The 22,699-nt window shown below is 45.9% G+C and overlaps 1 protein-coding gene across 1 annotated transcript in view; it reads left to right on the forward strand.

Annotated features, from left to right (window-relative positions):
• Positions 1 to 22,699, forward strand: part of itga1 (integrin, alpha 1) — a 76,533-nt gene that overhangs the window by 45,167 nt on the left and 8,667 nt on the right. The window contains exons 12-28 of the mRNA XM_080521458.1: positions 1,067 to 1,212; positions 4,386 to 4,529; positions 4,609 to 4,860; positions 7,747 to 7,877; positions 9,586 to 9,761; positions 9,878 to 10,029; positions 12,071 to 12,181; positions 14,852 to 14,928; positions 15,460 to 15,589; positions 15,703 to 15,780; positions 15,856 to 15,932; positions 16,075 to 16,164; positions 18,470 to 18,569; positions 18,669 to 18,785; positions 19,362 to 19,454; positions 21,517 to 21,621; positions 21,690 to 21,785. Coding sequence (XP_080377584.1) covers positions 1,067 to 1,212; positions 4,386 to 4,529; positions 4,609 to 4,860; positions 7,747 to 7,877; positions 9,586 to 9,761; positions 9,878 to 10,029; positions 12,071 to 12,181; positions 14,852 to 14,928; positions 15,460 to 15,589; positions 15,703 to 15,780; positions 15,856 to 15,932; positions 16,075 to 16,164; positions 18,470 to 18,569; positions 18,669 to 18,785; positions 19,362 to 19,454; positions 21,517 to 21,621; positions 21,690 to 21,785 — 2,075 coding nt within the window. The remainder of the gene's footprint in view (positions 1 to 1,066; positions 1,213 to 4,385; positions 4,530 to 4,608; positions 4,861 to 7,746; positions 7,878 to 9,585; positions 9,762 to 9,877; positions 10,030 to 12,070; positions 12,182 to 14,851; positions 14,929 to 15,459; positions 15,590 to 15,702; positions 15,781 to 15,855; positions 15,933 to 16,074; positions 16,165 to 18,469; positions 18,570 to 18,668; positions 18,786 to 19,361; positions 19,455 to 21,516; positions 21,622 to 21,689; positions 21,786 to 22,699) is intronic.

The raw sequence follows: 22,699 nt of genomic DNA on the forward strand, positions 1-22,699 counted from the left end.
AAGAGCAAAATTCAAACAGCCATTGTTGCATTAACTGTTCCTGCTGCTGTTGTCTGAGTGACTTAATATACCATCTGGTGGTGAAAGCTTGTATTGCATGTCGAGTTTGAAAACTCGCTGACGATTCAAGTGAAAACGGAGTTTTTCCGTTTTTGTTTCAGAAAACTTTTGCGTTTAGATGGTAAGGATTTTAAAACAAGGCCTGTTTCTACAGCAATGGCAGAAACTCTGAAAACGATGTGGTTAGCATGTTGGGCCACTAGTAGGCGATGTTGTTTTTGAAATGAATGACTCAATGAAAGCATGAATCACAAAGCCAAGAATGCTCAAGACAAAATGATCAATAATGAGGCACAGGTGTCGTGAGAGAGAAAACAGAAAGTTAATAATTTTTGCCAATATCGCTATATATTAGACAATATATTAGTCTTTTGAATGCTAAAAGACAAAAATAGTTTTTAAATAAAATTTGAATGCTGCAGGATCAATCTGCCTGTGTTGAGAAGAAAGATACTTGATTTGTCTTTGATAACAGATGTTTGTCTCTTTCTCTCACTTTAATAATAAATCCATGCTCGTCTCCTCATCTCACTTCCTTTTATGGCTCCAGCGTCAATATCAAGTATTTAATCAACATGTCATCAGGCCGCGCACCGCTAGGTCTCTACTGTAAACACGTGTGTGTGTGTGTGTGTGTGTGTGTGTGTGTGTGTGTGTGTGTGTGTGTGTGTGTGTGTGTGTGTGTGTGTGTGTGTGTGTGTGTGTGTGTGTGTGTGTGTGTGTGTGTGTGTGTGTGTGTGTGTGCCAGTTTTCACTAGCGTTTTATAGTTTCCTTCACACAGCGAGAAATAAGCAGTAGCCTGGAGAAGTGCTTAAAAATATCTTACAAACAGAGTCTGAGTATGTTGTGGTAAATAGCCAGTATGTTGAGGTAAATAGGCAGTACGTCGAGGTAAATATCCAGTACGTCGAGGTAAATAGGCAGTACGTCGAGGTAAATATCCAGTACGTCGAGGTAAATATCCAGTACGTTGTGGTAAATAATGCAGCAACTTTCTCTCCGCAGGTTATGATGTTCAGTCTGCTTCCACTCCTGATGGAATGCTGTACATCTCCGGAGCACCGCGATACAACCACACGGGTCGCGTGGTTGTTTATCAGCTGAATGAAAGCAACAGCATCTTCATCTCCCAGATCCTGAAGGGAGAACAGGTGAGTCTGCAAGTTTGATGAAGACCACGGTCGTAATAACTAGCAGCACATGCTACTTCTGCACATGCTCAGTAGAGCCAATCAAAACATTGTTTCCTCCGTGGGGTCATGACTCCCAGTCCATATTCTCCTGGACTTGGTACTTTTATTTTGACAGCCACCCTAATAACAGTCCAACTTGGTGGTGTTATTTTGACAGTCATCATAATAACAATAACTGGAAGTAAGGGATACCGTCAAGTGTCTTGAAGAAGGAGTCCTATCGGATGTTGCTCATAGAAATCCTGAGGCAGCTGACAGATACCAGCAGGCCAAGTGGACTGCGGCCGGGCCGTGGTGGAGGCAAAAATTCTGGTCTGGGAGGAGTTCAAGGAGACCATGGAGGAGGACCATCGGTCGGCCCCGAAGAAATTCTGGCAAACTGTGCGGCGCCTCAGGAGGGGGAAGCTTTGTTTCACCATCACTGTTTACAGTGGATGTGGGGAGCTGTTGACCTCAGCTGGGGATGTCTTCGGCGGTGGAAGGAATACTTCGAGGACCTCCTCAATCCCACCATCACGTCTTCCATTAAGGAAGCAGAGGCTGGGTTCTCAGAGGTGGACTCATCCATTACCCAAGCCACCGAGGTTGTTGTGAAGCTCCTCGGTGGCAAGGCACCGGGAGTGGATGAGATCCGCCCAGAGTTCCTTAAGTCTCTGGATATGCAGGGACTGTCGTGGCTGACTCGTCTCTGCAACATCGCGTGGCGGGCGGGGACAGTACCTCTGGACTGGCAGACCGGGGTGGTGGTCCCTCTTTTTAAGAAGGGGGATCGGAGAGTGTGTTCCAACTACAGAGGGATCACACTCCTCAGCCTCCCTGGGAAAGTCTACTCCAGGGTACTGGAGAGGAGGGTCCGGCCGTTAGTCCAACCTCGGATCCAAGAGGAACAATGCGGTTTTTGTCCTGGTTGTGGAACACTGGACCAGCTCTAAACTCTCCACCAGGTGCTCCTGATGGTGGAACATTAGACCAGCTCTGGACCCTCCACCAGGAGCTCCTGATAGTGGAACACTGGACCAGCTCTGGACCCTCCACCAGGAGCGCCTGATGGTGGAACACTGGACCAGCTCTGGACCCTCCACCAGGAGCTCCTGATGGTGGAACACTGGACCAGCTCTGGACCCTCCACCAGGAGCGCCTGATGGTGGAACATTAGACCAGCTCTGGACCCTCCACCAGGAGCGCCTGATGGTGGAACACTGGACCAGCTCTGGACCCTCCATCAGGAGCTCCTGATGATGGAACATTAGACCAGCTCTGGACCCTCCACCAGGAGCTCCTGATGGTGGAACATTAGACCAGCTCTGGACCCTCCACCAGGAGCGCCTGATGGTGGAACACTGGACCAGCTCTGGACCCTCCACCAGGAGCTCCTGATGGTGGAACACTGGACCAGCTCTGGACCCTCCACCAGGAGCTCCTGATGGTGGAACACTGGACCAGCTCTGGACCCTCCACCAGGAGCGCCTGATGGTGGAACATTAGACCGCATCCCTCGGGACGTCCTGTGGGGGGCACTCTGAGAGTATGGAATTGATAGATAAGGGTTATAAGGGTTGATAGATAAGGGGTATGTCTGAAATCTCCCTCCGAACTCCTTATATATCGACTTTCACTTAACCCCAGAAATGTTTTGTGTAGAGGCCATGATAAATGCTGTCCAAATTCTCAATACTCAAAGGAAAGGAGGCTTGTTGCTTCCTTTAGAACCCCCTTTAGCCTAAAGGAAACACTGATGCATCCTTATGCAAAGGAGACCAGCTCATGCTGCCCCACAATTGCTTTCTACGACAACATTTAAAGGGACTTGCTTTCCCGAGCATTTACGGAAAATCACGATCGTGGAAAAAGGAGCAGATCATGTAAGTTACCAAAGAATAATCTGCATTGAACAACTTTAAATCATCTAAAACCCAAATGTACTTTTTATAGTCCATTTTCAGAAACTTATAGTTCTTTCCCCACCACAGCAGAAGTCACTAACTCCTTTAGGAAGCCCCCTAACACCTCTCCTTAAATCCTTTAGGAAACCTCCCAACACCTTTCCTTAACTCCTTTACGAAACCTCCCAAACACCTTTCCTTAACTCCTTTAGGAAGCCTCCTGACACCTTTCCTTAACTCCTTTAGGATGCCTCCTGACACCTTTCCTTAACTCCTTTAGGAAACCTCCTAACACCTTTCCTTAATTCCTTTAGGAAGTCTTCTTCCACCTTTTCTTAACCCTGTTACATCATCCATGGGGTTAAGTGAAAGTTGATAGATAAGGACAATGGAGGGACTTTTCGGACATACCCACAGTATCCTAGGTAGCAGGCTTTTTAATGCTAATGCTAGGCTAGTTAGCTTAGCAGACTAGCATGTGAGATAAGACCAGATTCCAGGTCAGGGACACATGGGGAGTGACCTGTGTGATTTTCAGGTAGATAGCAGCTATGAGCCTAGCATGCTCACTTGCATGCTAACCAAGTTGGTTTAATCGAGCTGATATTTGGGGGGTGGCCTAATGGTGGGGCTACAGTTATGGATCACTAGCTAATTAACTGGGTCCCATGCACATTTTACCACACCCGAGGGTCTGGGTTACAGGACCAACCCCAAAGTAGATATGAGTGGGTCGTCAGCAGGTGGCAGGCACAATAAAATGTCCTCCAGAATTTTCTAGTTACTATTATTACTATTGTTCTTTATAAAGCATTTCTTGTATTGTGATTGATGAAAATTCTGGTCCAAGATAGTCTGAAGTTGTGAGGCTGCTAAACCTTATAGAACTGATCTGTTTTGCTGTGTACAATATTTTTAGACCACAACCTTATACCGCCTCTTAAGGCCAGTCTTGTCACTAGTCTATTGTGATTGTAAATCTTTCCCAGCAGCAAAGGTAAGAATGTTAATTCATGTTTGTTCATGTTTATTACGTATCATGGGTGGGGTTTCAAACAACCACTAGTGGCTTAACGCGCCAACCAAAAAACTTGGTGCATAAACACAGCGGTTTTCTGACATGAAAACGCTAATGTATGTGTTACAACTGCATCATTTGCATTGTAGGGAGTCTCCGGGCTTCCATAGTTGTTATTACATTAAAATCTGCTGATCCAAACTGAACATTTTGATTTTCCCCGGATACAGATTGGTTCGTACTTCGGCAGCGTTCTGCAGACTCTCGACGTGGACGGAGATTCATTCACAGACATTCTTTTGGTTGGCGCTCCAATGTACATGGGCTCCGACAAAGACGAGCAGGGACAAGTCTACGTCTACAAGCTCCACCAGGTACCAAACGCTGAAACCCAAGCTCAACCTGAGGACTGTGCAGTTCCATGACCCAGTTTTTGCTCTGTTTGGTCTTCAGGATGGCCAGTTTGTCCATGAGTTCACCTTGAAGCCCATCAATCAGTCGTGTTGCAGCTCCCACTCGGCCAGCTGCACTAATAAGAACGAGCCGTGTGGCGCCCGCTTTGGCACCGCCATCGCTGCAGTGTCGGACCTCAACCTGGATGGGTTTAATGACGTGGCGATCGGCGCCCCTTTCGAGAACGATCACAGAGGAAGCGTCTACATTTACCATGGCCAAAAGACATCGCTGAAAGAGAAATTTGTCCAGGTGAGAACTAAAATCAAAGTTCTCCCATGAATGTGGGTGAAGGAGTTGTCATTGGACAAAAAACACCACATTGAACAGAAGACGTGTCCTTCAAGTTTCTAAACAAAAACCAAACCAAACCAAACAAAAGACAGAACAGACAAGAGGATAGTAGGGACACATGTGTATTCATATTAAATTAAGATAACCTTTATTGTCTGTCCCAAGCGGTGACAGAAATTTTTCTTTAACAATAAAATACCACACATTTAAACACACTTAGCACAAAGGTACAGACATAGAGTGAATGTTGATTGGAAACAGGAAACAGTAGCCAAGGAAGGAGTGATGAAGGGGGTGAGATGAGTGATGGAAGGGTGAGAGGAATGATGGCGGGGTGAGAGGAGTGATGGCGGGGTGAGAGGAGTGATGGAGGGGTGAGAGGAGTGATGGAGGGGTGAGAGGAGTGATGAAGGAGTGAGAGGAGTGATGAAGGAGATGACAGGAGTGATGGAGGGGTGAGAGGAATGACAGAAGGGTGAGAGAAGTGATGAACAGAGTGAGAGGAGTGATGAAGGCGGGAGTGATGGAGGGGTTATTGGGGGAGGAAAGAAGTGATGGAGGAGTGATGGTGGGGGGAGAGGAGTGATGGAGGGATGATTGAGGTGTGATGGGCGAAAATCATGGAGTGAGGAGTTATGGTGGGGGAGAGGAGTGATGGAGGCATGAGACGAGTGATGGAGGAGTGAGAGGAGAGATGGTGGGGGAGAGGGGTGATGGAGGAGTGAGACGAGTGATGGAGTGTGAGGAGAGATGGATGAGTGATGGTGGAGGGAGAGGTGATGACATAATCATTTGATCCAGGTGTGCTGAAGCAGGGTGATGACATCATCATTAGATCCAGGTGTGCTGAAGCAGGGTGATGACATCATCATTAGATCCAGGTGTGCTGAAGCAGGGAGAGAACTAAAACATGTAGCAAAGGGTTCCTCCAGGACTGGAGCTGGACGTCGCTATTCTAGAGTTTCAGAAGGAACATATTTTAAACAAAAGGATTTCAGGACGTGAAAGAGTGATGTGTGTGAAGGAGTGACGTGTGTGAAGGAGTGACGTGTGTGAAGGAGTGACGTGTGGGAAGGAGTGACGTGTGTGAAGGAGTGACGTGTGTGAAAGAGTGACGTGTGTGAAAGAGTGATGTGTGTGAAGGAATGATGTGTGTGACGGAGTGACGTGTGTGAATGTGTAATGTGTGTGAAGGAGTGACGTGTGTGAAGGAGTGACGTGTGTGAAGGAGTGACGTGTGTGAAGGAGTGACGTGTGTGAAAGAGTGATGTGTGTGAAGGAGTGATGTGTGTGAAAGAGTGATGTGTGTGAAGGAATGATGTGTGTGACGGAGTGACGTGTGTGAAGGAATGATGTGTGTGAAGGAATGATGTGTGTGACGGAGTGACGTGTGTGAATGTGTAATGTGTGTGAAGGAGTGACGTGTGTGAAGGAGTGACGTGTGTGAAGGAGTGACGTGTGTGACGGAATGACGTGTGTGACGGAGTGACGTGTGTGACGGAGTGACGTGTGTGAAAGAGTGACGTGTGTGAAAGAGTGACGTGTGTGAAAGAGTGACGTGTGTGAAAGAGTGACGTGTGTGAAAGAGTGACGTGTGTGAAAGAGTGACGTGTGTGACGGAGTGACGTGTGTGACGGAGTGACGTGTGTGACGTGTGTGACGGAGTGACGTGTGTGAATGAGTGACGTGTGTGACGGAGTGACGTGTGTGACGGAGTGACGTGTGTGAAGGAGTGACGTGTGTGAAGGAGTGACGTGTGTGACGGAATGATGTGTGTGAAGGAATGATGTGTGTGACGGAGTGACGTGTGTGACGGAGTGACGTGTGTGAAAGAGTGATGTGTGTGACGGAGTGACGTGTGTGACGGAGTGACGTGTGTGACGGAGTGACGTGTGTGAAAGAGTGACGTGTGTGAAAGAGTGACGTGTGTGAAAGAGTGACGTGTGTGAAAGAGTGACGTGTGTGAAAGAGTGACGTGTGTGAAAGAGTGACGTGTGTGACGGAGTGACGTGTGTGACGGAGTGACGTGTGTGACGGAGTGACGTGTGTGAAGGAGTGACGTGTGTGACGGAGTGACGTGTGTGACGGAGTGACGTGTGTGACGGAATGACGTGTGTGACGGAGTGATTGGTGTGACGGAGGGACGTGTGTGACGGAATGACGTGTGTGACGGAGTGACGTGTGTGACGGAGTGACGTGTGTGACGGAGTGACGTGTGTGACGGAGTGACGTGTGTGACGGAATGACGTGTGTGACAGAGTGATTGGTGTGACGGAGTGACGTGTGTGACAGAGTGATTGGTGTGACGGAATGACGTGTGTGAAAGAGTGATTGGTGTGACGGAATGACGTGTGTGACGGAATGATGTGTGTGACGGAGTGACGTGTGTGACGGAATGACGTGTGTGACAGAGTGATTGGTGTGACGGAGTGACGTGTGTGACAGAGTGATTGGTGTGACGGAATGACGTGTGTGAAAGAGTGATTGGTGTGACGGAATGACGTGTGTGAAAGAGTGATGTGTGTGACGGAATGATGTGTGTGACGGAATGACGTGTGTGACGGAATGACGTGTGTGAAAGAGTGATGTGTGTGACGGAGTGACGTGTGTGACGGAATGACGTGTGTGACGGAGTGACGTGTGTGACGGAGTGACTGGATGAGTGTTGAGTTCTCCACATTGAAGTCCTCCTGTGTTGTTTCTATGTTTCATCCTGATTGTATTCCGGGTTCTTTCCTCTCGGTTCATGGAGGCTCTGATCCAGTCCAGTCCAGTTTTTAGGGTTGCCCTCCTCCTATATGTTTAATCTTATAAATCTTTATGACGTGAGCTCCGTATCCTCAGCGGATCCCTGCCGGCGGCGATGGAGAAAAGATGAAGTTTTTCGGTCAGTCCATCCACGGTGTCATGGACCTAAATGGAGACGGGATCACCGACGTGACCATCGGCGGTCTGGGCGGAGCCTCTCTGTTCTGGTGAGACATGGCCCATCCTCATGTAAACAGCCACTCCCAAAGCTTGAGTCGACATCCGCCGGTCCTCAGCCTGTCCTGCAGACACTCTACATGTCTCATTGTCTTATTGGGGTTTGGACAGCTGCTGGCGTCCTGCTGGGCTTGTGGGCTGAAAGCCAGCCATTTCCTAATGACCTCTGTGTAAAAAAACCCCGGTGAGTCCCGCCCACGTCCTGAATCATCTTTCCCAGGCAGAAAGCGTCTCCCACAGCTCGAATGGCCGAGATCTGTGTGAAAACTCACAGGATCTGGCAGCAGGCCTACTGGCTGCCGGATGGAGAGAGCTGGAGCTGAGCTTCATGTGCTTCCATTCTGGTTTCTGCCTTTGAGAAAAGCTGATTCATGCATACGAACAGACATATTTCTTTAAAATTAATGTATTCATTATGCAGAAACATGCTGCATCAGCGTTTTAGCATGCTGCGTTCCAGTGTTGGCCGTGTATTTCAGAGCCAGGCTTTCACTGCTGGTCTGAGTCAATCCACCCCAATAACTTTTTATGGCTACAAAAACCATGTTTCTGCAGAAATGCAGAATAAAAACCTTTGCATCACAGACAGATACTTGGGTTGCCAGAATAAATACCTTTAGAATGAAAACAATCTAAGTTCACGTCTCTTCTCCTGCTGCGGCTACATTTAACATCTGGAGGTGGAGGAGGAGACCAACGTCAGCTTTTCACGCTCTTAAAATAATATAAAGCAAAGTATATAATCCTGAATCCTGCCATGGAGTTTGTAGTGAGTGCTTGTAAACTACACGTGAGCTCGGAGTGCTGCAGTGTTTTCAATGACCTCCAAGAAAAGTCTGTCTTGAAAGTTGTTTTGACAATAAATGTTCAACCAAATGTCTTTATCTTCTCCATTGTAGGTGATTTAAAGCCAGTCATTTCATTATTGTGCAATCTCAAACAATTATTGGCTCGTGAGGTTTTTCAGATTATTTAAAAGTGCTTGCTTAACTGACTTTTTAAGTCAAAGTCGCTTTGTCAGTTCAGCGACACATTTTCACACATACAAAGAACCAAAATAGCTTTTCTCCTCACACGATATTAAAAAAAAAAATTACATACGCTAAGATATAAGGGCTAAAATATAATAATTTAGGAGTAAAAAAGTCGAGAATTGTTGTGGACATAACAGTGAATAAAGGGTCATAGTCTGCTAAATCCAACGTGTCCAGACCAGGACCGACGCCCCAGAAGTTAAGAAAGTGTTCTCTCTCTCCCTGGTTTGTTCCAGGTTTTAAAAAGTCATTGGGGGTTCAGCCAATCACAAGCAAAGTAGGCTCCTCCCCTTTGACTCCTCCCACAATCAGGCAGCTCTGCTGTCGCACATGGTACCACAAGAGGACGTACTTCCTCCTCTTCCCATAGATGGGCATGTGTGGGTGGAGAGAGTTATGACAAGGTCACTATTTGGAAATCGGAAAAAGTCAGTCAGAACATGTCCAAAAGGTCCAAAACGGCAGCTGTGAGTGATCCTGCTCTGCAGAGCTCAGTATCAATCGAAGAGGGCCAAGAAAGGGAAAACTGTTCGGTCGGACCACAAGGCACGAATGATCCTGTTGGCAACTGAGCAGCTGAGTAACTGTGGCTTGGACCAGAAGCAGCAGTTGCTGGAAAACGACCCGTCCTCATGTCACACCGTGACGCTTTCCTGTCCACCAGGTCCAGAGATGTGGCAGAGCTGCAGGCCAACATGACGTTCAGCCCCACTAAAATCAACCTGCAACAGGCTCAGCACCAGTGTGAACACGGCAGACGCAAATCCGTGTGCGTGTTGACCGAGGTGTGCTTCATCTACAGCATCAAGTCTGACAACCAGCACCTGTCCTCTGAAGCAGGTGAGTTGTAAAGGTGTCTTAAAGCAACCCTGGTCCTAGAAAACCTTCGTCCTGCATGTTCTATACATTTCTCTTTTCATCACCGTGCTCCTCTGTGGCCTCTGGTGTGTCATCAGCTCTGGTCTACACTCTGACTCTGGACGCTCTGCGTGCTAAAGCCAGGGCTTCCTTCATTGGCTCAGACGATAGGAGCGAGCGAAAGATCACCAGGAGCTTCTCCATCAGAGACAGAGAGAAGAAGTGTGTGACGGAAACCTTCATGATGTCAGTAAGTACTCTGGTCTTCATGATGTGCTGTTTCTCATCATGATCAACATCAATGCTGGAATTACGCTGTTCATGTTTTGATACGGTAAAGTGTGGCCGTCAGCCATGTTTAAACAAGACCAAGCTGTGAGGAGGAATTTGACTTTGGTGGTAACATGAAGCAGACCTGATCAAACCTTTTAGTCCAACCTGGAGTGATAAATGCTCTGTACAAAGGACAGATGAGCAACAAGTGACTGAGAAGACACTGGAGGACCAAGTGTGAGAGGACATCAGAGGACCAAGTGTGAGAGGACACCAGAGGACCAAGTGTGAGAGGACACCAGAGGACCAAGTGTGAGAGGACACCAGAGGACCAAGTGTGAGAGGACATCAGAGGACCAAGTGTGAGAGGACACCAGAGGACCAAGTGTGAGAGGACACCAGAGGACCAAGTGTGAGAGGACATCAGAGGACCAAGTGTGAGAGGACATCAGAGGACTAAGTGTGAGAGGACATCAGAGGACCAATCAGGAGTTTGCTGAGTAGAAACATTCGGACCTCAACCAGCACCTCCTGTAAACCCTGCCCGTCTTTCTGTTCCATCCCTCGCTACAGCCATGCAGTTCTGTGATTATCAGCCAACGGCGAGAGATGGAGAGAGGGAGGGATGGAGGGACAGAGAGAGAGAGGGACAGAGACAGACAAAGAGAGAGGAACACACATGGAGAGAGAGACAGAGAGAGAGAGGGAGAGAGAGAGAGAGAATATTGAGTGGAAACAGTTGTTGCCAGTGCTGAACAGAAGTGTCTGCTCCGTCCTCCAGGTCCACTTTGTTTCAGGGCAGAGGTTCATGAGGGGGGGAGTTTATGACGGACACAAACAGCAATATGTCCTCTGCTGGACACAATCAGAGCTGGACGGGTCCCACAGCAGCTGTCTGAACCCAGAGACTCATCAGCTCCCAGAAGAATCAACAGTGTTTGTCTTCACTTTGCTTCAGATGTAGATCCTCCTTGCCAGGATGCACAGTTTATTGTTTCTAAAGCTCAGAGAACACAAGGAAACACAAGAGAAACAGAAGTGACAAGACGAGCCGACCCAGACAACAGGGGGAGGAGCTTAACTCCACAGGGAATCAGGGAGACCACAGGATAATTGGAAACTTGAGGCGAGACATTTGGGGACAGAAAGAAGCACTCATGTAAGACTGGTTCTACTCCTTCCACTCCCATCAGATTGAATATGTTCGGAGTCAGAAACTAGTAGAAATTACTTGTATAATGTCTTATTTGTATACAATACATATTTTGAATCTAATATTTTATGTTTTTATCTCATTAAGGTTTGTTAACATGTATTTGAAATATTTACTGCATGACCAGGCTTTACAGAAGAGCCTATAGACTCACACGTAAGATTATGATTCCCTGATTTTAACAGGTGGTGATCTAAAGTGGGTCTGAGGTGTGAAGCTCCAGGGCTGAACAGGAGTCCCACTCCGGTCCTGAGGGGAAATATCTGTGGGTTTTTTTTTAAACCTGGGTGCGCATAAACGTGACATCAGTCAGTTAATCAATCAGTCAGTCAATCAGTCAGTTAATCAGTCAGCCAATTAATCAATCAGTGAGTCAATCAATCAGCCAGTCAATCAGTCAGTTAATCAATGAGTCAGTCAATCAACCGGCAGTTAATCAATGAGTCAGTCAATCAGTCAGTTAATCAATGAGTCACTCAATCAATCCGTCAGTTAATCAATCAGTCAGTTAATCAATCAGTCAGTTAATCAATCAGTCAGTTAATCAATCAGTAAGTCAGTCAGCCAGTTAATCAATCAGTCAGTCAATCAATCCATCAGTTAATCAATCAGTCAGTCAATCAGTCAATTAATCAATCAGTCAGTCACTTCAGACACTCCAACATGGTCCTCTATTGAGGCTTCATCAATAAAAGTGAATAATAATATTCAAGTTGTTTTTGCTTGTTTGGCCTTGCTTTTTGTCCCTTTATCTCCTCTGCCTCCCACCCTTCTCATCATCTCCCCCCACCCCTCCCCCTCTCAGGCTCGGCTAGACTTCCGAGACCCCCTCATGGTGTCGTTGCAGTTTGAAAAGGCCAATCAGGACAAGGGCCCGGTCCTGGATGAAAGCCTCCCGAGATCCATCAACAAGACCGTAAGATCGTTTATAAGATTAATTAATGTGTCGTTACTACGGCAACCACGTATCACCAGGAGGGTAGAACTAATCCAGCTCATCCGTTACCATGACTCATCACCCAGAAAACATGAGCAGTACATTAAAAGTCCCAGAGCCCTTGTCGGAAACTGAAAACTCCCTTTGTGTTTGCTTGTATTCCATGAAATGAGCCTTCCTCTTCTGGCTCCAAAACCAAAGCTGCTGTTCTGCTACGCTAACATCTGCAACAGCTGACTGCCATCCTTCAGCGTGCATTAATGTTTCAGCAGCCAGGACAAGCTTCCCACGCTCCCACGGGCATATTTGTTCCAACAGGAGTCCTTGCAGATAATTGTTCCAGTGAGCGATGTTTCCAAATGGAGTGGGGCAATAGTGGGGCAATAGTGGGGCAATAGTGGGGCAATGTCACAGGAGGGTTCAGTCCCAGCAGAGCGTGGGAAACTGGGCCGCTGTCGCAGTAGCAGCGCCACTTCTGCCCAGGGTGGACTTTAAAAGCACAGACACATCCTGACTGCCGTTCTTATCTGTCGCTGCACGCTGTACTGAGATGGCGAGGAGGCCTCCTCAGGACCTGCCTTCTTATTGTTGTTGTTGTTGTTATTGTTATTGTTGTTGTTATTGAAAGGAAGAGAAAGAGCATGCAAACAGGAAGTCATCAAGCGGAAGCGCTGAGCACCGCATCCGGATCTCTTTCTGGGGAGGGTGGAACACTGTTGATCTTAACGGTCCAGAAGGACGCTCAGACCAGAGAGTGTCTGAAAGGCCGAGGAAGTGACGGCCATCCGGAGGCGCTCTTCTCATGAGGCCTGCAAACAAACAGACAGCAAGAACAGAAGCATTCTGGAGGTGAAACATTCATTAAAGGGCTCATATTATCCAGCTTTTCAACACTTTCACATGAGTTTATTGCCCCAAATTCAGCTCCTCTTTGATTCTCCTCCAATAGAACATCAGGTCCTAGGAGCTGCATTCAGAATCTGCTGTGTCTGTGTGAGCTGGACTGGCTCCGCCCACACACGCTCCTCTATGGGAAGAGGAGGAAGTACTTCCTCTCTTGGTGCCATGTGCCAGAGCAGAGCTTCCTGATTGTGGGAGGAGGCAAAGGGGAGGAGCCTACCTTGATTGTGATTGGCTGAACCCCCGATGACACTATATAGGGTTTGATTCGGATTAGCTGCTTGGCGCAACACACATTTTAAAAGAGAGAGAGGACACACTTTCTACACTTCTGGGGTGTCTTTCCAGGTCTGGGGACAAGTAGTACTGCTGGAACACCTTTAGGAAGTGGGTTTAGCAGAATGTGAGTCTTGAATCCGTCAGTGACAGACACTTTATCAACGTCAGGATCCAGGAGAGTCTCAGCTAAAGGTCAAGCTGAAGTAGGTGACGATTTAAGTGATGACAGAAACTATAGAGTCACCAATTCACCTCAGTTGCCAGAAGAAGCCTGGATAGCTGACAAAAACCCAGAGAACATATGAATTGAACCCAGATAAAAACACAAAGGTCTGTTTGCTGCAAGGCCTGAATGCTAATGCTTATGCTCCTCCACCTTCTTAAACTTCTCATTTCACAGGTTTTAAGGCTGTTAGGTCAGATACATTGGTTTATTATGCAGTTGTGTAGTTTATTCTTCAACTGCTGCTTTAAGGAAAACTAATTGAACAAAGCTTAAGTTTCGATGTTCAAGGTTATTTTATTTGTACCTGTTAGCAGATGTCTTCTGCAGATTTAGTGCTGCCTTTGGCATATCGTCAACAGAAACACTCAATGACAGGCAGATAATTGGTCAAACAACAAAGACAAACAAAGCAAACAAGTCAAGTCGTCAATGTCCCCATTTGCAGCTAAATTAGACAAGCTCAAAATAAATGACATAAAAATAAATGAGATCAAAATAGATTAAAAAAAACACACCACAATAAAAATTAAACCTTCAGGAGATTTAAAAAAACAAAAAAAACAGTGACTGTAACCAGGATAAGAACATGCATTAAAATAAGGCACACAAAAAGTTCAATTTTATTGCATTATTTTTGCAAGAAGAGACAAAGTGCCATTCTAACCTCTGCATGATTGTCCAGCAGTTTGTCTCACTATGAAGTCAGACGGCGCCCCCTAAAGGCTGGATTGTTTTGATTCTGCATTGAAGGTTAAATATACAGTTCAAGTGTGAAATGATCAAACACAAGAGATATCCACCATATTACAGATTTTATTTCTATGCTCAACATTTGGCATTGCTCATCACCATGTATTTTACATACTTTGTTAACCATGCTGCTTCTTTTTCGACCACATTATTACCATTTATTTTTCATTTATGTAACCATGTTCAATCAGTTACATATTTTACATTCCATTTAATTATTTTATTATTTACCATGCATGTTATTTGACATATTTTATCATGTTTATTTTGTATACTGCTTTTACATCAAATGGAAATTGTGGTTATTTGGTTCCATTAAGTCATTCAGAGTCTGTTTTGGCAGGTCCTACTTAAACTTTAAAGTTTAAATGTGAAGGTCATGATGACACTATTTGACGCGCTGGAGATGAAAGTGGGCTGAATGTGGCCTCTGAATTCAAATCAAGCACATCAGAAGGAAAGTGTCTCTACAGGTTTTTACTTGTTCCTTGCAGATTCCTCTGGTTGACTGTGGAAGTGACGAGAAGTGTACTGCTGACCTCTCCCTCAGGGCAGAGCCCAGCGTTCGGAGGTGAGTGGAACCATGGAAGGTGTTGGTGGAGGAAAAATCCAACCAGATGCTCCTCCAGGATGAACATCAAGTTTCACAAGATCATTTCTATGGTTGAAAGAGACTGAATTCACCTGGTATAGAAGCTGTTGTCGATAATCAATATATTTTCCTATGATAGAAAGCCTTTTGTCATAACAACACTTTAAGGGCTAGATCTTTATCGTCATGCAACATGTAAATATCCCACCCCCTGATAAACATGGTATACACACACACACACACACACACACACACACACACACACACACACACACACACACACCTTACAGCTGCATCAGCTTTACATAGTTCATCACATTCACCCATTCACACATCACCGGAGGCTGCAACCATGCAAGGCAATGCTGCTAAGTTTCATTGGGAGCAGTTTGGGGTTCAGTCTCTTGCACAAGGACAATTAATAGACAGGTGGAGATGGGAATGGAACCTCAGGATTGCGCCCTGGTGGTGGAAGTATGAATCACAATCAGTTTCTCTTCATTTCTCTAGCATATTAATCAAAGTGAACAAAAAGGACAAGCTTGACGTGAACGTGGATGTGAGGAACGGCAAAGACAACGCCTACAACACCAAAGTCATTGTCAGCTTCACAGCCAACATCAACTACGTTAAAGTGGAGGTGAGGCTGCTTCTGCTGCATCACGCCTCTGCATCTCTGCTGCTGCTCCATCTGCATCCCTGCATCTGCAAGCTGCCTCTGCAGCCTTCACAATGTTTTCTTTGTGTCTGCAGCCAGAGATGGCGTGCACGCTAAACAACACCAGAGTGGAGTGTGCTGTTGGATATCCGTTCCTGGGAAACAATGTGGAGGTGAGTTTCACTTTGTTAGATTGGATAAATCCTGTTGCTGATGGAAGCTTAGTAATGATTTAATAATATCCACAGGAAAAGTTCAAAATGAGGTTTGAGGTGAATCCCAAACATATTCAGAAGGAAGTTCACATCAATGTGACAGCAACAAGGTGAGTCTCCAACATGCTCATAAATGGGACTAAATGGCTTTGGTGTGTTATTGTGCTACAAAATCAATAAATTAGTTGTTATTAAAAATTAATTAAATGAGTTTTCTTGGCAGAATGACATGATCTTTGTTATTTCCCACAGTGACAGTGAAGAGTTAGCCTCCACTCTGGGTGATAACAACGTCCAAATCTCCATTCCAGTGAAATACGAGGCCGGGCTCATCTTCAGAGTGTAAGTGAATAGGAACATTAATGAATGGACATAATACTTCACCCAGGCTTAACTACATGCATTGGCATTGCTTATAATGTTGATATGTTGCACTGCATAAAACCTCATAGCATAGGATTGCAGTATTGTTATAGCACAACATAATATAGCCTAACATAACATGTCCTGATACCCATAACCATATGATAACATAACACAATATAACATTTACCTTTGCATGATTTGATATAATATGATATGATTGTAGCAGTTGACCATGCCACCGCTGGGTTCACCCACAGAGTCAGGTGACAGGAAGTCCATATTTCTTTTATTAAATAAACCAAAACCAAATACAGACTCACAGACCTAACTGCCTCTTGCAGACCCCTCTGCTGGTCTGTTTGTTCACGCCCACCTGTCACTCCTGTGTCTGAATGGCGCCTCCTTTTATGGGCAGAGAGGTGATGCAGCACACTCAATTCCTATCAAGGGCTTCATCACCTCTATGCCAAAATAATATAATATAATATAATATAATATAATTAGTGCTGTCAATTGATTAAACAAAATCAACAAATTAATTGCACAATTCTTGTAATTAATTGTGATTAGTTGCATTGCTTTTCTCCTGAAGACTGAAGCTTGTAATGATATTTATTGAGGAAAAAGGAAAGTTACGTATGTAACTACGGTTCTACAATCCTGGATGACCGCCAGACACGGTGATTAAAGCCCTGGATGCTCCATCTCACACAGGTCGAGTAATTATATCAACAAAGTCACCCATGACCCCAGGATGACCCGGAGAATCTCTATCTACCGGCGTCATCAAGTGATTTGTCCCTGTCAAAGCCTTATGTTGAGGATACGAGGATCCTGAGTGACAGGACGCTCTGGCGGTTATCCAGGATTCATGGCACCGGAGTTGCATACATAACTTTCACTCTATTTCATCCTTCCAGACCGCTAGAGGCGGTGCTTTAAGCACTGGATGACTTGTACCAGAAAGGTCAGGAAGAATCCTCACCTACTCATGACCTGAAGCTGTGGACAGTACAGCCTGGACACCAGCCACATACACCTTATATGAACGTCCAAAGGGTCAGGATGAGGCCCAATCAGCTGCAGCACAGATGTCCTGCAGGAGAACGTCCGTCAAGGTGGCCACACGGGGCACCGCAGCGTTGATAGCTCGGCCTTTCCCCCTGAGGAGCCCGGAGGACTGAGGCAGCCAACTTGATAGGCTGGTTTACATGATGAGGGGGTGACCGATATCTGGCCTAAGACTCACCCCATCAGGCTTTCAGCACAGACATGCCTGGCTCACTGACAGAGCATGCAGCTCCCACACATGTTTTGCTGTTGCCACAGCAAGAAGGGAGGCTGTCTTGAGAGACACCCACTTTAATAAGTGTATTCCAGTGGCCCAAAGGGCAGCTGGGAAAGAGATTGAAGGACTGCCTGTAAGTCCCATGATGGCAGTTCCTGGACCCAGCACCGTCTGAGCCTCTGAGTCCCTCTCAGAAACTGTTTGACCAGATAATGTGATTCCACTGAATGGCCATTGACCTTGGTATGGCTGGCCGAGATAGCAGCCACATACACTCTGAGGGTGGAAGTCGTCTTGTTTCTGTCAAAGATGGACTGCAGGAAATGCAGCATTGCCACCACTGAACATGTCTCTGGCACCTCATGGTGAGAGTTACACCACTCCACAAATAGCTTCCCCCTGTTAGTGTAGGGCAACCTCGGCAGTTTAAAATCATGTGGGCAACTGCCCGATCGCAGAATGCCAAAAGTGGGTCCTCAACTTTAGGGGCCACAAGAACCGTGGGTGCCATATGTATCCGTTGACCTGAGACAGGAGGTCCTTCCTTTCTGGAAGACACCACCGTGTTCCCTGCTGTTTGAGCAACAGCGGTAACGTAACATAGAAGTTTGCATAGTCTAGCACAGGGGTGTCCAACCCTGGTCCAGGTGTATGTTTTAGTTCCTCCCTGCTTCAGCACACCTGACTCTAATGATGATGTCATCACCAATGTAGTGAGAAAGCCCAATAACAGCCCCTCATTGCAATCAGGTGTGTTTCAACTGGGAGGAGCTAAACGCTGCCAGACCAGGGGCCCTAGAGGACCCGTGTTGGACAACCCTGGTGGAGCTCACCATGGCATTCCTTACATTGACAAACAATGTTTCACACGAGCAGTTTTATTCTGTGTGCTGTTCTCACAACGTACATTTCTGCAGTCTTCTAATGGAAACTCAGCCGTTGGCTAAAACAACAGCACTGCTCTTCTGACCTGAACACTAAAATGTCTTCCAGGTCTAATGTTGACGAGCACATTGTGGTCAAAGAGGGTGAACAGTACGCCGGCGTGTTCAACGACACCAGGGTGATCGGAGAGGTCAACATCAGCTACACGGTAACACAGAGCTGTGTGGATCTGTGATGTGTGTGTGTGTGTGTGTGTGTGGAATCCTGTCAACCACATGAACGGCTCCTCTCTTAACCCCGCCCTCAGCTGGAGAAGTCGGGCGACATGGCGACGCCACCGCTCAGCCTCATCGTGACGTATCCTCGCCTGTCCCCTCTGAAGAACAGGTTGCTCTACCTGACCAACGTCGTCACCAGCCCACAGGTCCACACAAACACACATTGTCCAAGCAGAGACACTTCATAACGTAACGTCTCTGCTATGCAGGCTAAATGCAACGTCTCTGCTATGCAGGCTAAATGCAACGTCTCTGCTATGCAGGCTAAATGCAACGTCTCTGCTATGCAGGCTAAGTGTAACGTCTCTGCTCTGCAGGTTAAATGTAACGTCTCTGCTCTGCAGGTTAAATGTAACGTCTCTGCTCTGCAGGTTAAATGTAACGTCTCTGCTCTGCAGGTTAAATGTAACGTCTCTGCTCTGCAGGTTAAATGTAACGTCTCTGCTCTGCAGGTTAAATGTAACGTCTCTGCTCTGCAGGTTAAATGTAACGTCTCTGCTCTGCAGGTTAAATGTAACGTCTCTGCTCTGCAGGTTAAATGTAACGTCTCTGCTATGCAGGCTAAATGCAACGTCTCTGCTCTGCAGGTTAAATGTAACGTCTCTGCTCTGCAGGTTAAATGTAATGTCTCTGCTCTGCAGGTTAAATGTAACGTCTCTGCTCTGCAGGTTAAATGTAACGTCTCTGCTCTGCAGGTTAAATGTAATGTCTCTGCTCTGCAGGTTAAATGTAACGTCAGGACGAACCCTGATAACATAAATCCAGCCGTGGTGAAGCCTGAGCCCAAGAAAGAGTCCCTCAGTACCTTCCTTCTGGTGAGTCTCATCTGCTTATTATGGTCTTTTTCCTTATTGGTAAAACTAGATAACATTACTTAACATTGTAGGAAGTACTGAATAACAGAAGGTAAAATACGCCATAACAATATCATAACAGCCATTCAGAGCATAATATAACATATCAAAAATTGACGCATAACATAACATTAAGTTTTGCGTAACGAAACTCAGCTCAGCATAACATCACATCAAGTATTGAATAACATTGCTTTAGATAACATATGATAAAGCTAATTTTACTCGGGGAAAGATATACAGTTCAAATCCGATGCAGTGGCGGTCAGCATTCTGTTCAAACACGGCCAGCGCTGCTGCATCACGTTTGAACAGAAAGTTCAGCATCCGCGCTGCCAGTGGTCGTGCAGAAGGTGGACGCTATCAAAGAGACGCTCGAAGCCTCCGTGTCCGGCATTTGAGCAGAAAGCTCAGGGCCCCCATGTCCCGGTGCGGCGTCCCGGTGCGGCGTCCAGGCGCGGCGTCCCGGCGCGGCGTCCCGGTGCAGCGTCCCGGCGCGGCTCTGTACCGCTGCCAGCCGTGGCGCTCGGGTGCAGGGCAAGTCACCAGAGTGTTCGCCCTCTCTGGACCAACACAGAAGTTACAGCTGCAGCTCTGCTGCTGCAAAAAATAAAAGTTAACAAAACAACTAGTGCAAAGTGGAGGATGTAAACAACAACAGAGGATTCATAAGATCCAGATCTGCCGCCAGGCTGAGACGACTGTTGTAACTTCACATATCTGTGGAGCTCTTAAGCCCCGCCTACTTTTTAAGCTCCTTTCTGCAGTGGAAACAGGCACTAGATTTGGCTCCAGTTACGCTTTGCCGTACCGCTTCATAACGCCCCGTTCCGTCCTGCACTTTTTGTGCGGTGGAAACAGGGCTTTTGTCTCTCAGCTGGCCTGGGAACGCCTTGGGGTCCGACCGGAAGAGCTGGAGGAAAGTGTCTGGGGCGATGGATGGATGGATGGAATATTAAATATTTGATTTGAGCAAACATGAAAATGATGGTTATCTTTCTTTTTCCTTTTTGTATTATTTTTGGTGTATACTGTAAATGCTGTATATAGAATGCTTAAAAATATCTGTAAATATGTATATATTTAGAATGTTGAACATTGTGAAGGTATTGTGAGGCAACTCAGAGGCAGACACAATAAGAGTAAATCTTTTATTCTGCTCCTTTTCCTTCAAAATGTATACTAGACATTTTGCTGCAAAGACTGTGTAGTTTAATTTGAGTTTGTTTATTTTTTATTTTTGAATGAAATAAAGAATTACAACAACAACTTATAACTTCAAGTATTGCACTATATTGCCTTCAGGAACAAAACACAACATGACATTGCACAGCATAACATATCTCCACAAGGATTAATTCATTACATCAAGTATTATATAACATTGCATAAGGTAGTGCAATATAACCCTAACTTTATGTGATCTATAAGACAGCATATCATAACGTAACATTTAATAAGATGAAATGACAATGCACAGCTTCGCATAACATATCTTTACTCGAATAAACTCATAACATTGAGCATTGCATAACATAAAATACCTTTATGTATAAATTTGCTCATTATAATATAGCATAGCACGAATGACTGCATAATGTAACTGTTTTTAATAACACAAGGCCACTTTGACCTCAAACATCATAACATAACAGTCTAACATAAGAGGTCTGATAAGACTTTGCAAGTTTATCTGATCATTTGGTGAAAAATGACTTGGGTTTGACAGATGGTTTGTATCAGGTCTGTACCAGGATCTTTTCTTGTGGATTGACAAACCTAAGAATTATATGTGTATGTCAGTCATGTTTTGTACTCAAAAAACTCAAGTAAAATAGTTGCAGTATTTTCTGTATTTGTAGTATTTTCTTGTAGTATTGCTTGCGAGCCATTATGTGAGAATTTAATGACACCTGGATTGAGTTGTGGACTGACATGGGAGCTGACCTCCTTTACTCCTCTTTTTAGTGAATATTCCTTTAATTCGTCTCTTTTCTGATGGTGTACTCCATTTTCCCTGCAGCGCTGCGAACAATCCGACTGTGCCGTCTTTTTCTGCTCCATCCCGGAATCTTCAGCCGGTCAGGTCAACATCACCTTCAGAGTGTGGAAGCCCACGTTCGTCAGGGTAAGCAGCAGGACTGATGCTGGGCTTTCTGCACAAACACAAACATTGACAGGAGGTTTGTCCTGCAGGGAGAGTTCTCCAGTCTGCACATGACTGTGAACGGCACTCTGAACATCCAGCAGTCCGACCTGTTTGAACTGAACAGCAACGACAGGACCAGAAGTGTAAGTTGGTGCCACATGCATGTATCCAACATCTCTTCTTCATTATTATTACTACTAATGTTGAACAAAACAAATGTCCTATTATGATCATCATTGGAATGGTCATCATCAGTTGTAGTATATTTATATTATTATTATCAAATCAAATCAAACTTTATATCTATATATATATATGGCACTTTTCATACAAAGATTGTAGCACCAAGTGCTTCACACACTATAAAAATACAAATAAAAACACGACTTACGCACACGATTACAATTATTTATTAGATTATTACTATTATTAACAGCAGCTAATGGAGCTTATTGTTGTATTCATAGTTGTTATGGTAGCTTTGTGTTATTATTTTTATCTTAGGGTTAGAGTGCTTTTGAAGGGAGTGAAACCCGACAGATCCACATGGGCGACGGTGGAAAGGAGCAACGGTTGGGTGGAGGATAGAGAGAGGTGGAGGATAGAGAGAGGTGGAGGCTTCCTGCTGGACGGTTGGGTGGAGGATAGAGAGAGGTGGAGGCTTCCTGCTGGACGGTTGGGTGGAGGATAGAGAGAGGTGGAGGAGAGAGAGAGGTGGAGGCTTCCTGCTGGACGGTTGGGTGGAGGATAGAGAGAGGTGGAGGCTTCCTGCTGGACGGTTGGGTGGAGGATAGAGAGAGGTGGAGGCTTCCTGCTGGACGGTTGGGTGGAGGATAGAGAGAGGTGGAGGATAGAAAGAGGTGGAGGCTTCCTGCTGGACGGTTGGGTGGAGGATAGAGAGAGGTGGAGGCTTCCTGCTGGATGGTTGGGTGGAGGATAGAGAGAGGTGGAGGATAGAGAGAGGTGGAGGCTTCCTGCTGGACGGTTGGGTGGAGGATAGAGAGAGGTGGAGGCTTCCTGCTGGACAGTTGGGTGGAGGATAGAGAGAGGTGGAGGC

Source organism: Blennius ocellaris (assembly GCF_963422515.1).
Source record: "Blennius ocellaris genome assembly, contig: SCAFFOLD_103, whole genome shotgun sequence".
In the NCBI taxonomy this organism is placed as follows: domain Eukaryota; kingdom Metazoa; phylum Chordata; class Actinopteri; order Blenniiformes; family Blenniidae; genus Blennius; species Blennius ocellaris.